Source organism: Buteo buteo, chromosome 24 (assembly GCF_964188355.1).
Source record: "Buteo buteo chromosome 24, bButBut1.hap1.1, whole genome shotgun sequence".
In the NCBI taxonomy this organism is placed as follows: Eukaryota; Metazoa; Chordata; class Aves; order Accipitriformes; family Accipitridae; genus Buteo; species Buteo buteo.
The window spans coordinates 20,947,786-20,961,001 of NC_134194.1; the positions used below are offsets into that span (position 1 = coordinate 20,947,786).

Genomic DNA, 13,216 nt, shown 5'->3' on the forward strand with positions numbered 1-13,216 from the left:
TTTTATTTAATTTCTACGAGCTCTGAGAAGCAACAGCTACAAAATACTTCAGCGGAGAAGCTGTTGTAGAAAGGAAGCACCAGACCCGCCATTTTCTTTGAGGAGATTCTTGTTTATATCCTTTTTATTTTATATACCTCTCAGAGTGACTGAGACTGGGGGAAAATGGCAAGCCTTATTCTCTACAGCAGCACTATCAGTACATGCTCCCGCTTTTACAAATCATGGAGATCACCACAACTTCTTGCTCTAGAACCGTGAGGACAGACCTGTTAAAGCATTTCTTCAAAATTGCTTCTTTCAGTGAATGGGGTAAGTAAGTAGCTCTAAGAACATGGACGGGCAGCAAAAAGGTACCCATGAGCCCAGGATACTTCAATTACCAGTGTACTATTCCAAGAATTGTAAGGTGGAGTGGTATACTCCATGGTGATGCCTGACATGTATGCGACATGTCAGCTACCTTTCCCAGGACAGTCAGAAACTTGTAGGAAAAAAAGATGGCAAAAGAAGTCACAAGAAGAAAAGTCAGAAGGGCAACACTAGCAAAGGCAGGTTACCTGTGACACAAACACAGCAACCTGTATTTTGCACCCACAACACACAGAACACTCCAGGTGTGGGCTGGTCTGAAAGTGGGAAGGATAAAACCCTCTTGAGTGCAACGCCCATGAAAAAGTACTTGATCCTCCTCAGTGCCTGTTTGTACGATAACACCACCTCTCAGCAGCACTCAAAGAAAATCACAGAATGCAAGACTCTGCAAACCAACAAATCTTAGTTCATGACCGTGGAGAGAGCAGGGCACATTATGACCAGCTGAATCATTTCAAGTGCTACACAACCCATGAATTTGGAAACTACAGGTACAGCAGACTTTCCTAAAACTCCTATTGCTCCAAACAAGAGATGACTCCATGGATGACTGCTGTGCCCATTCACAGGGTGCTGGTGATAACTCAGTTCCACTCTTGCTACTCCCTTAAAAGATACAAGGACACGGACTACAGGACTCAGTTTCTCCTTCACAAGCTTCTTCCACTGTAGCAGTTATCAGCACATGATCATTTGGCTACAATGTCACTGAGAACAGGCTCTTCCTCACCAACAACACCATTCTCACAAAGTAGCCACACTATACTTCACATGGAAAGACGGATAGCAGAGGGTCACCTACCCATACTGAGCAGGTATTTACACAGAATCTTGCCCTTTCTCAAAGTTTGTTGCATTGCATTACTAAAGTACTGCTTACATGCATTTCAAATAATTAACATTAAATGAAAACTCTGTGTTGTAAGACAATAGTCATAAATAAAGCAACGAACGATAGAGTTTTAGAAAAACCTTAAATAAGCCATTCATGATGAAATTACGTGTCTATGTCTAATAATCCAATCTTCTGAGTAACGCTGCCGAGCAAGAAATGAACATTATAGTGGTATTAGGCACATTAGGACATACTGTCGTTACACCCTCAGCTACACTGCTACCTCTAACTACACCTCTCTGTAAAAGACATGATGATTAACAGTAAAGCAGATGAAAAGTGACCATAGGGCAGTACCACTCCCTCAGACATTAACCCTCATTTGGCAGAAGAGGCCACAAGGTTGCTGTGTGAATAGACTCCTAATGGACAAGAAGGTCATTCTCACAAAATCCTTCCAGGTGCAGTAAGATTCTGGATGTACTCACCGGCTGGTAAGGAGCACACAACCTTTCTAACCAGTAACACTATTTAGAATGCCTACTACTCTGTTCCTCACAAAACATTTGCATCGATTGTAAACGCTTAGCATCGAAAGATCAAGCACTGCTATGTGAGGGATAACAATACAAACCAAGCTGAGAGGTGACATAAAAAGCACAAATGAATAACCCTTCACAGCAAGAGTATCTTGACATTTCTTAAAGTGCCATGCCATCTGTAACACACGCCAGCAGAAACCATGACAATACTCTCTAGCAATTCACCTGTTATTTGAAGGCCTAGGAAGAGGCTTATAGAATCTATAAGCACAACATTCAGTCTTGGAACATCCAGTTCTTCAACTCCACTCCATTTTTGGAAGAGCACAGCGGTGGCTCAGCACCAAAGTGACCAACCAGTGCTCATGTATGCACATGTATTTTAGAATTTAACACTTACCCACAAGTAATTTCGCTCCTATCCAACCTTATTCCTCAATCTGGAGCATGGAGCTCACTTGTGACCCAACCAAGGAAATTCCCACGAGTAACAAGGAATGTGCAGGAATGCGTAGGAATGGTCTCCCGGTTGAGGAAAAAGTACCTCCAGCATAGAAAACACATACTGCATTCTGGTACACAAAGATGGCACTGCTGTCACTACTGGCTGAGGAACATGCTGTGTGAGGATCCATCACACGAGAGAAATACAAGTCCTGCCCCAAAGCAGGCACAGGTGGCTCTACGTTTATTTCCAACAATGGTTTACATTGGTCCTAAATAATGACTATTAAATGAAAAAGCTGTGTTACAAGGTAAGAGTGATAATTAAGTGAAACAAAGACGGACTTGAGAAAAACACCTCAACTAACACACCATACAACATAAAAATAATTTTGTATTTGTAAAACTCCCATCCAATAAGTAAAACTGCTCACTGGCTGGTAAGAAACAAAGAAAAAAAGAAGAGAACCTTTCTAACAAGTACCGCTATTAAGAATATGTAGTACTCAGTTCCTCACACACTGATTTCAATGACAATAAATAATAAACAACATAAGATCAAGTGCTGCAACATGCGTGAGCAGGTAATGATAGAAACAAGCAATAGGGCTGCATGAAAAGTACAAATGATTAACCCATCACGGCACGATATACATGGGGTAATTAAAGTTCCGTTCCAAGACAATCTCATCCTACTCAAGCACAATTGCTGTCGGGAAGACATCTGACGCTGCTAATAAGGCAAACTTCGATTTCCTAATACTGCAACACATCCGTTCAGAAGACCTATTCTGACAGGAAAACCGGTCGGGGAACAAAATGAAAAAACTGGAGGCCGCGTGATAGAACCAGCAAACCCCGCTGAGAGGAAGCTCCAGCAGGCAACAGCAGCCTCCCGCTTCTCCTGCCTCCCGCAGCAACGGTCACGCTGAGCCGCCATCCCACCATCACCTCCCGGGAGCACGAGGCGGCAGCGCCCCGCGCGTGGCTGAGCGAAGCTTTGCCTTCCCGCTACCTCCACCTCCCGAGGCAGGAGGCAGAAGACGGGGGGGGAAGGGCGGAGAAGCAGCGGAGGGAAGCGCCGCGCCGCGCCGCGCCGCGGAGAAGGGCTGGTGGGAGGAACTCACCGGGGGAGCGGCGGGGTCCGCGCGGCGGGCGCCGGCAGGGTCCTCCCCGAGCAGCGGCGCGGGCTCGTCGGGCGGCGGCCGGGCCGGGAGCGTGTCGCAGCAGCTGCCGGCCGACAAGCGGAGCTGGCTCTTGCGCGAGTCGGCGGTGAGCGACACCTCGTGCGAGTAGGAGTGCAGGAAGGCGCGGACGCCGTCGATGCCCACGAAGTGCGAGGCCGGGACGCCGCGCAAGGCGCCGCTGCCCGCCGCCAGCAGCTGCGAGCGGCGCCAGCGCCGCAGGCGCAGCGCCAGCAGCAGCAGCAGGAAGGCGAGGAAGAGGCAGGACACGGCCGCCACGGCCACCACCAGCCACCGCGTCAGGCTGCCGGCCGGCTCGCCCGGCGCCGCCGCCGCCGCGCTGCCCAGCTCCGACAGCAGCTCGGCCACGCTCTCGGCCAGCACCACCGTCAGCGTGGCCGTGGCCGACAGCGCCGGCCGCCCGTGGTCCTTCACCACCACCACCAGGCTCTGCCGCGCCGCGTCGCGGGCCAGCGGGAAGCGCGCCGTCCGCACCTCGCCGCTGTGCAGCCCCACGCGGAACAGCCCCGGCTCCGTCGCCTTGGCCAGCTCGTACGACAGCCACGCGTTCTGCCCCGCGTCCGCGTCCACCGCCACCACCTTGGCCACCAGCGCCCCGGGCTCCGCCGAGCGCGGCGCCAGCTCCACGCCCGCCCAGCCCGCGCCCGGCGCCGGCGCCGGCGGCGGGTACAGCACCTGCGGCGCGTTGTCGTTCTCGTCCACGATCACGAGCCGCACCGACACGTTGCTGCTCAGCGCCGGCGCGCCGCCGTCCTCCGCCCGCACCCACAGCCCCACCTCGCGCACCTCCTCGTAGTCGAAGGAGCGCAGCGCGTACAGCGCGCCCGTCTCCGCCTGCACCGACACGTAGGACGACAGCGGCGCGCCCCGCACCCGCCCCTCCGACAGCCGGTACCGCACGCGCGCGTTCTGCCCCCAGTCCGCGTCCGCCGCCCGCACCGTCAGCACCAGCGCGCCCGCCGCGTTGTTCTCGGGCAGCCGGGCGCTGTAGCGCGCCTCCGCGAACACCGGCGCGTTGTCGTTCACGTCCAGCACCCGCAGCGCCAGCACCGCGCTGCTCCACAGCGCCGGCGACCCGCCGTCCGCCGCCCGCACCGTCACGTTGTACTCCGCCACATTCTCCCGGTCCAGGTCCCTCGCCGTCACCACGCGGTAGTAGTCCTCAAAGGACTTCTCCAGCCGGAACGGCAGGCGCTCGCCGATGCTGCACCGCACCTCGCCGTTCGCCCCCGAGTCCCGGTCCTGCACGTGCAGCAGGGCCACCACCGTGCCCGGCGGCGCGTCCTCCGAGATCGCACTCAGCGCCGACCGCACCGAAATCTGGGGCGCGTTGTCGTTGACGTCTGTCACCGTGATCGCGACTTTGGCCGTGTCGAAAAGGCCCCCGCCGTCTTCTGCCTGCACCTGCAGTTCGTGCGAGTCGCCTTCTTCGAAGTCCAGGTTCCGCACCAGCGTGATCGCTCCCGTCTCGGTGTCCAGCTGGAAAATCTTGGAAGCTTTCTCTTTAATTTTCTTCAACGAGTACTTCACGTGCCCGTAGATGCCCTCGTCGGCGTCGGTGGCCGTGACGGTGACGAGGGTGGAGCCCACGGGCACGTCCTCCGGCACACGCAGCGTGTACTCCGCCTGGCTGAACATGGGCGCGTTGTCATTCGCGTCCAGCACCGCCACGCGGATCCGCGCCGTGCCCGTCCGCGCCGGCTCTCCGCCGTCGCTCGCCCTCAGCACCAGCTCGTGAAACGCCGCCTCCTCCCGGTCCAGCGCCTTCGCCAGCACCAGCTCGGGACGCTGCTCCCCGCCGGGACCCGCCTGCACGGCCAGCGAGAAGTGCTCGTCGCCGCTCAGCTCGTAGCTCTGCAGCGAATTCGCTCCCGAGTCCGGGTCGTGGGCCTCGGCGAGGGGAAACCGCGACCCCGGGGCTGTCGTCTCGCTCATTCTCAGCTCCGTTTCTGCCTCTCGGAAACTGGGCGCGTTGTCGTTAATGTCCGTGATTTCCACCTCGATGCCGTAAACCTGCATTTCCCCCTCCACTATCACCTCACAGCGCAGCACGCATCGCTGCACACTCTCGCAGAGCTGCTCTCTGTCTATCCTCTCCGCCGTCACCAAATGTCCCGTCTTCCCGTGCAGAGCGAAATACTGCGTCCTCCCCTCGGAGACAACGCGGACGCCGCGTTCGCGGAGCGCCGGCAGCTCCAGCCCCAGGTCCTTGGCCACGTCGCCCACGAACGAGCCCTTCGGCATCTCCTCGGGAACCGAGTAGCGCAGCTGCCCCCACGCCGCCTCCCACGCCGCCACCAGGACGCACCACAGCAGGGCTCGCTCCCGCCGGACCCAGCGCCTCCCCGCCGCGCACATCGCCGCCGCGGCCCCGCCGGCCCCGCACCGCCGCCGCACGCTCTTCCCAGGCGCTTCCCGGTCAGGCTCCGCTTCCCGCTCGGGCTCCGCTTCTCTCAGGCTCCGGCCCCGGCTCGCCGCTCCCGGCCGCTGCCGCCGGCCCCTCCGCCTCGCTGCAGCACCGCTCCGCACCGCGGGGACGCTCGCAGAACCGCCCGGCCGCCGAGCCAGCCAGCGAGCGAGCGAGCCAGCCGGGCCGCAGCGGGCGGGGCTGCCGGCAGCGCTCCGGCCTTCCTCTCGCTCCTCCTCGGTCAACAGCGGCGCCCGCAGCCTCCTCCCGGCACTGCAGGCACCCAGCGCTGCCGAGCGCTGCCCGCCCTGCCTTGCCCGCGGGCAGCGGCCGGGGACGGCACCGTCGCCACGGGGACAGCGGGGCCCGTCCAGCGGTCATCTCCTGCGCTGCCTTTTCGCCAGCCCATCTCTCCTTCCACCCGCGAGGCGATCACGACCAGGAGGAAGGCAGAGGCCTCCCGCCCCCGCCGTGCTGTTCCGACCGCACGGGAAAAATCCCTTGCTAACGCCGAGACATGCCAAGTAAAATAACGCCTCTTCGTCTCACATGCACGTGATTACGAGCCTCATCCCATTAGTCCGAAGGCACAATCTCCAACACAAATTTGTGTAGCGGTCATGCCTGAATGATTGGTACAGGGAGAGCAAGAGGAAACAGGCTCTGAAACACAACCCGGGATATTCAGACACACACCGCGCCCCCCGCCGTGAACCAGAGTAAGCAACCCAAGCGGCAGGAACTTTGGTTCAAAGACCTCCGTTCCTAAGGAACAGGCTCGGAATTAACTACCCCACGACCATTGACTGAGATTAGGCATTTAAAGGCTGAAGCGTGGCTGAAGCAGGCACATGGAGCCATTTGGAAAGAAAGAGGACTTTTAAGCTCGCAAGGAGCCCCAATTCAATATGGAGAAGAAATAGCGAAACTTCTACAGGCAGTTCTTCAACCCGAGGAAGTTCTAATAACACATTGTAAAGCCCATCACAGTGGGAACAGTGAAATGATAAAGGGAAGTCGAAAAGCGGATCAAGTAGCAAAAGAAGCAGCTCTAAAACATTAAACATTTGAAGGAGCCTTAATTCCAGCACCTCGTTTAGAATCATCACCTCCGCAATATACTGAGAGAGAAGATCAATTGCCAGAACAATTAGATTGTTCTAAGAATGATCAGGGATGGTGGGTGACACCTTTAAAGCAACTGCTACTTTCTGAAATGATGATGGAAATTCTACTTAAAAGATTGCATCGAGAAACATATTAAGAGCAAATGCATTGGTATTGACTGCCAAAAAGCGAGATTGTAGGACCAAAACTGTAAAATCTGACAAACATAATAGTTAAGAGACGTGCTATTTGTTGTGCTAATCATCCCCAAAATTACCAAGAGGGTTAGAGCAGAAGTTGTGAAACAAGGAACAACTCCTGGGGAATACGGACAAATAGATGTTATGTCATTACCAAGGTGTACTTCATACAGATATTTATTGATGATAGTAGATACCTTTTTTGGTTGGCCAGAGGCCTTTCCATGTCGTTCCAAGAAGCCTAGAGAAGTCATTAAGGCCTTATTAAAAGAAATTCTCCCTAGGTTTGATACTCCAGAAGGTCTGTCTTCTGATATATGACTCCATTTCACTGTAGAAATCGTAGAGGGAATTTCTAGTTTTGGGTTATAAAGGGAATTTACATGCCCCTTGGAATCCACAGTCCAGTAGTAAAGTAATCTTGTAGGAATATAAGAGAGGCAATGGAGACAAGGTGCTTGAATAAAACCCCGCATGAGTGCGGATTCTCGCTGACTGGATGGCTACAGAGTTTACTACAGAACCTAATCATTTTGGTTATTACAGTGATTTTTGTTTGTATATTGTTTGGATGTCTCAAGAGTTTCATCATGAGACAGGCATCTCAACCATATGCATTAGTTAATATTTAAAATAAGGAACCTATTAGTACACACGACGTAAGGTTTAGTAACTAACTATCAGACAATGGGGTTTTATGTTTCTGTCAGAAAAGGTAAAGGGTTGTGGTCTGCTAAATAAACCTTGAAGAACCACATGTAACTGCCAAGACAGAGTAAGAAGTAGGTAAGAGGTACTTCCTACAGGGGGAGATTGCAACCACCGACTCGTTGACCACCTACTCAAATGACACCACCTACTCAAAAGAAGACCATGAAAGAAGACCGAGTCTGTGCACTAATTTACATGACAGGCGAAGAAGAAAGAACCAAACATTAAGGGAAATAATAGTGAATATGTATCACTTAATTAGATAAACGTGGGGAGTTTTGAGACAAAGGTGTGCTGTCTTGAGACAGGCACCCGTTCATGTGCATCCATGAAATTAATTTAAAAATACCTCGACTCTGTGTGGTATTGGCTTGCACGCCGAGTAAACGAACCCCGTTTGTGGGACAACAGTAAGGAACAAGCTGGAAATTAACTACACCACGACCATTGGCTGAGTTTAGACATTGAAAGGCCCAAGAAGGTGGGGTCAATCAACTGGGAATCTAAGCCACCTGAGCCCGTAACTTAACCTCTAACACGACTTTCTGTATTCCACGTGCTTGAATGAGTGCTACAAGGAGAGCAAGAGAAAACAGGCTCTGAAATACAAAACGTGATATTCGGACACACATCCCACACACCCCTCCGCAGAAGGAAGTGTATCAGGCTCATGAACCCATGCTTCAGGAACTTTCCTTGAAATACTCCCCTTCATACCGCCCATTCTGTGGCCCACCCTAGCAAAATGGAGGGCGATTGCAGGCATACGACACCTTTGCGTTGCTCCCAGTTTTTCTTCTGCGCCTATTTTCCCGCTAGTCGGGAAAGTCAAGTCCCGACAGTATTTTAGAACGGGATGAGAGCAATGGAGTGCTTCAGTGACGACACTGAGCTAATGGCTACATCATCAAACTGTTGGAAGACCTACAGAGGCAGCTAATACCTTCATAATAATGAAGGAAGAAGACCGAGTCTGCGCACTAATTTACGAGACAGAGGAAGAAGAAAGAACCAATCGTTAAGGGAAATTATAATGAATATGATTCACTTAATTAGATAAACGTGGGGGGGTTTGAGACAAAAGTGTGCTGTCTTGAGACAGGCACCCGTTCATGTGCATCCATGAAATTAATTTGACGACACTAAGCTAATGGGTACATCATTAAACTGCTGGAAGACCTACAGAGGCAGCTAATACCGAAACAGGAAAGTTAGCGGACTTGAATGGGTGATTTCTCATGAGGCCACATAAATTAAGGGTCTGCATGCTTCATAGGCATTTACACCTAAACAATTAATTCGATAACGTGAAGGAATCGGCTAGGAAGGGGCGATGACGACCAGAAAGGAATGACACGCCTGTCGTGCTTTTGTTATTTCTACCGCAGGGAAAAACGTTTTTGTTATGGTGATACAAGGTAGAGATAAAGTTCTCTTAATATTCCGTGCATTACCAGTCTTGGCCCGTTAGTCCAAAAGCACATTCTGCACCACCAGTTGCACAGCAATTAGCAGCAGTCGTGCTTGCAAGACTTTTCACTCACCCTTTTGCAGATCAAAAGTGTCTCATACCGGAACGACACCAGCCACATTAGTTTCCCAAACCGCCAGCCATAGCACAAGGCAGCAACGAAGATCCCCTCTCACAAGGAGTCCTCCTCAGGGACGGCCCTTCGCTCTCGACTTCGTTGCTTTTCGGCTGCACACCGGAGGCCTCTCTCAATCAGCCTCCATTTCGCCCCACTTTGTTTTTACGGGTTTTGTTTGTTTGTTTGTTTGTTTTGTTTTTTACAGCCTTACACGGTACAGACCGTGCTTACACTTAGGACTTGCTGCTCCATTCTAGAAACAACATTAAACAACGGGGTGTTTTTATCCAGCTGTCAACCAGTTCCCAAGTCCATCGCTTCGGGAAAAAGCCATCAGGAAGGTCAAAATCTGAAACATCAAGCACCAATCCCACTTTCCCGACTCCATCATATAGACTTAGGGCATCTCATTGTACACGGTAGGGATCTGCGTTCAACATCAGGAACTCATACCATTTTACAGAACACACGTTCCACAAGAAAAACCTCAGGTGAAACTGAACGAGCTATGAACTAAGAACTGCCGCCGGTACCTGCCTGCTCTGAGTGTCAAGTGAACAAATGCAAACCACCGACGTTCAGCATCAGCAGAGCTCATTCCACCTGAGAGCTAAACCACACTTGTACCATTTCACCCAGCACAAGCTGAATGGCAAGGACTTCTCCACTGAGCCTACGCGTGTGACAGGCGGTGAGGCAGGAAGTGCCGGTTCCCGCTGCCTGCTGCCAGAAAAGACACGGCAGAGGATTACTTCACCGGTTGACGGAAAGAGAGCGCGTCATCAGGCGCCCAAGCGGCCGAAGGACGAGCAAGAGCCCGCTCCCCTCGGCGCGAGGTTAGGAAAGGCTCAGAGACAAGGACTGCGCGGGCTTACAGACCTGCGGGGCCTCGGCGTCCGCGGGCGGCTCTCCCGCGCCGGCGCTGCTGGTCGGGCTCCGCTTCCCGCAGGGCTCCGCGCCGAGAAGCTCCTCCGCGGCCAGGCTGGGCAGCGGCGGCGGCAGCCAAGCGCCCTCGGCGACGGCGCGGCCCGGCGCCACGCACAGGTTGTAGGAGTAGGGCAAGGTGCCCTCGCAGAAGTCGGCCGGGAAGGCGGCGCCGGCCACGGAGAAGCGCTGCGCGCCCAGGCAGCGCAGGACGGCGGGCGGCCCGGCCCGGCGCACCCGCGCCAGCACGGCCAGCGCCACGCTCAGCAGGAAGAGGGCGGAGAGGAGCGCCAGCGCCAGCACCAGGTAGAACTGCAGCTCCGCCGGCGAGTCGGCGCCCGCCGCCCGCTCGCTCAGCTCCGGCAGCGCCTCCTGCAAGCTCTCGGCCAGCACCACGTGCAGCGTGGCCGTGGCCGACAGCGCCGGCTGCCCGTGGTCCTTCACCACGGCCACCAGCCGCTGCTTCGCCGCGTCCCTCTCCGACACGGCCCGCGCCGTCCGCACCTCGCCGCTGTGCAGCCCCACGCGGAACAGCGCCGGCTCCGGCGCCTGCACCAGCTCGTACGACAGCCACGCGTTGCGCCCCGCGTCCGCGTCCACCGCCACCACCTTGGCCACCAGGTACCCGGCCTCGGCCGACCGCGGCACCACCTCGAACGGGGCCGCGCCCGGGGCCGCCCCCGCGCCCGCCCCCGCGCCCGCCGCCGGCCACAGCACCCGCGGCGCGTTGTCGTTGCGGTCCAGCACGAAGACGCGCACCGTCGCCGTCGAGCTCCGCGCCGGCGCCCCGCCGTCCTGCGCCCGCACCGCCACCGCGAACTCGCGGCACTGCTCGTAGTCGAAGGAGCGCTGCGCGTACACCGCGCCGCTCCGCGCCTCCACCGACACGTACGGCGCCGCGCCCGCCGCGCCCGCGCTGCCGCCCGCCAGCCAGTAGCTGACGCGCCCGTTGGCGCCCGCGTCCGCGTCCCGCGCGCGCACGCGCAGCACCGGCGCGCCCGCCGCGTTGTTCTCCGCCACGTAGGCGCTGTAGGCGGCCTCCTCGAACACCGGCGCGTTGTCGTTCACGTCCGACACCTCCAGCACCAGCGCCGCGCGGCTGGAGAGCGCCGGGCTGCCCCGGTCCCTGGCCACCACCGCCACCCGGTGCTCGGCCGCCTGCTCCCGGTCCAGCGCGCTCGCCGTCACCACCTTGTACGAGCCGCCCGACGACGCCACGATCGACAGCGGCGCCTCGCCCGACAGCTCGCACGACACCTGGCCGTTCTCCCCGGAGTCCGGGTCGTTCACGTTCAGGAGAGCCACCACCGTGCCGGCCGGCGCGTCCTCGGGCACCGGGCTCGACACCGACAACATCGTGATTTCGGGCGCGTTGTCGTTCACGTCCAGCACCTCCACCTCCACCTTGCAGTGCGCCACCAGACCGCCCCCGTCCCTCGCTTCCACCAGCACTGTGTAGCCTCGCGTGTCCTCGAAGTCCAGCGCCTCCTGCAGCGTGATCATCCCGCTCTCCGCGTCCACCACGAACTTCTGAAGCACCTTGGCCGGCGTTTCCCTGAAGCCGTAGGTGATGCGGGCGTTGGTACCGGCGTCGGCGTCGGAGGCCGAGACGTTCAGCACCATCGAGCCCGGCGGCGCGTCCTCCCGCAGGCTGGCGCGGTAGCGGTCCTGCGCGAACACGGGTGGGTTGTCGTTGGCGTCGGTGACGTTGATGCAGAGCTGGGCGGTGCCGCTGCGGGGCGGCTCGCCGCCGTCCAGCGCCGTCAGCACCAGCCGCAGGCTCTGCTCGCTCTCCCGGTCCAGGGCGCGCCGCAGCACCAGCTCCGCGAACTTGCTGCCGTCCTGGCTCTCCTTCACCTCCACCGCGAAGTACCCGTTGGCCTCCAGCTCGTAGCCCTGCAGCGAGTTGCTGCCCACGTCTGCGTCCTCGGCCGTGCCCAAGTAAAACCGGGCGCCGGGAGAAGTCAACTCGTTGATCTCCAGCTGGAAACTGTCTCGCAGGAAGCGCGGGGCATTGTCGTTGATGTCCAGGATGGCCACCTCGACGTGGAAAACGTTGAGCGGGTTCTGCACCAGCGCCTCGAAGCTGACGGAGCAGGACGCCGCCTCGCCGCACATCTCCTCCCGGTCCAGCCTCTCGCTCACGTAGAGGTTCCCGCTCTCCCCGCTCACGGTAAAGTATTTCAGCTGCCTTTTAGCGGCGGACGCCACCCGCAGCTGGCGTGCCGGCAGGTCGGCCGGGCTCAGCCCCAGGTCCCGCGCCAGCGGCCCCACCAGCGAGCCTCTGCCCAGCTCCTCGGGGATGGCGTAGCGGACCCGCTCCGGCGCCGCCCGGCAGCACAAGCCCAGCAGCAAAGCGGGCAGCAGCACTCGCCCGGCTGCTCGCCGGCCGCTCTGCCTCTGCCTCTGCCTCTGCCTGCCCGCCATTCTGGGCAGCGCTCGCCGCGCTCCTCCCTCCTGCCGCTGCCCTGCGTCCCTTCCAGCCACTCTCCGCAGCGAGCGCAGGGCCCGCCGGAGGCCAGCGATCTCGGCGCCGGCTCGGACGCCGCTGCTCCCCGCGCCGCGCCGCCTCTCGCCTCTGCTGCCCGTGCCGCTGCCGCTCTGGCCGGCGCCGTGCGAGCGAGCAGCCTGCGGGGGCAGGACGCTGCGGCGGCTCCGCCTGCGGCTCCGGCTCCGGCTGCGGCTCCGGCGCCGCTCCGCCTCGGCCAACAGCGGCACCCGGAGGCGCCGCGACGCCACCGCAGCCGGCTGATGGCCGCGCTCGCTCACGGCGGCCCGGGCTTTCCATCTGTACGCGTCAAGCTTGGCGGTCTCTCTTTTAATACAAAAGGACACTCAGAGGCACGGACGTCATGCTTGGCAGGAACGCTAGCCATT

General features: G+C 57.5%; 1 protein-coding gene across 2 annotated transcripts in view; it reads right to left on the reverse strand.

Annotated features, from left to right (window-relative positions):
- The window catches only part of LOC142044245 (protocadherin gamma-C5-like), a 58,325-nt gene extending 45,425 nt beyond the window's left edge, over positions 1-12,900 (reverse strand). The window contains exon 1 of one of the 2 annotated variants that reach the window (XM_075056472.1): positions 10,295-12,900. In XM_075056472.1, the coding sequence (XP_074912573.1) occupies positions 10,295-12,766 (2,472 nt within the window). In that variant the 5' untranslated portion in view covers positions 12,767-12,900. Of the gene's footprint in view, positions 1-4,496; positions 5,881-10,294 lie in introns of those variants that run through there. The other variant, XM_075056478.1, reaches the window with a different exon arrangement.
- Positions 12,901-13,216: the final 316 nt, after the last annotated feature.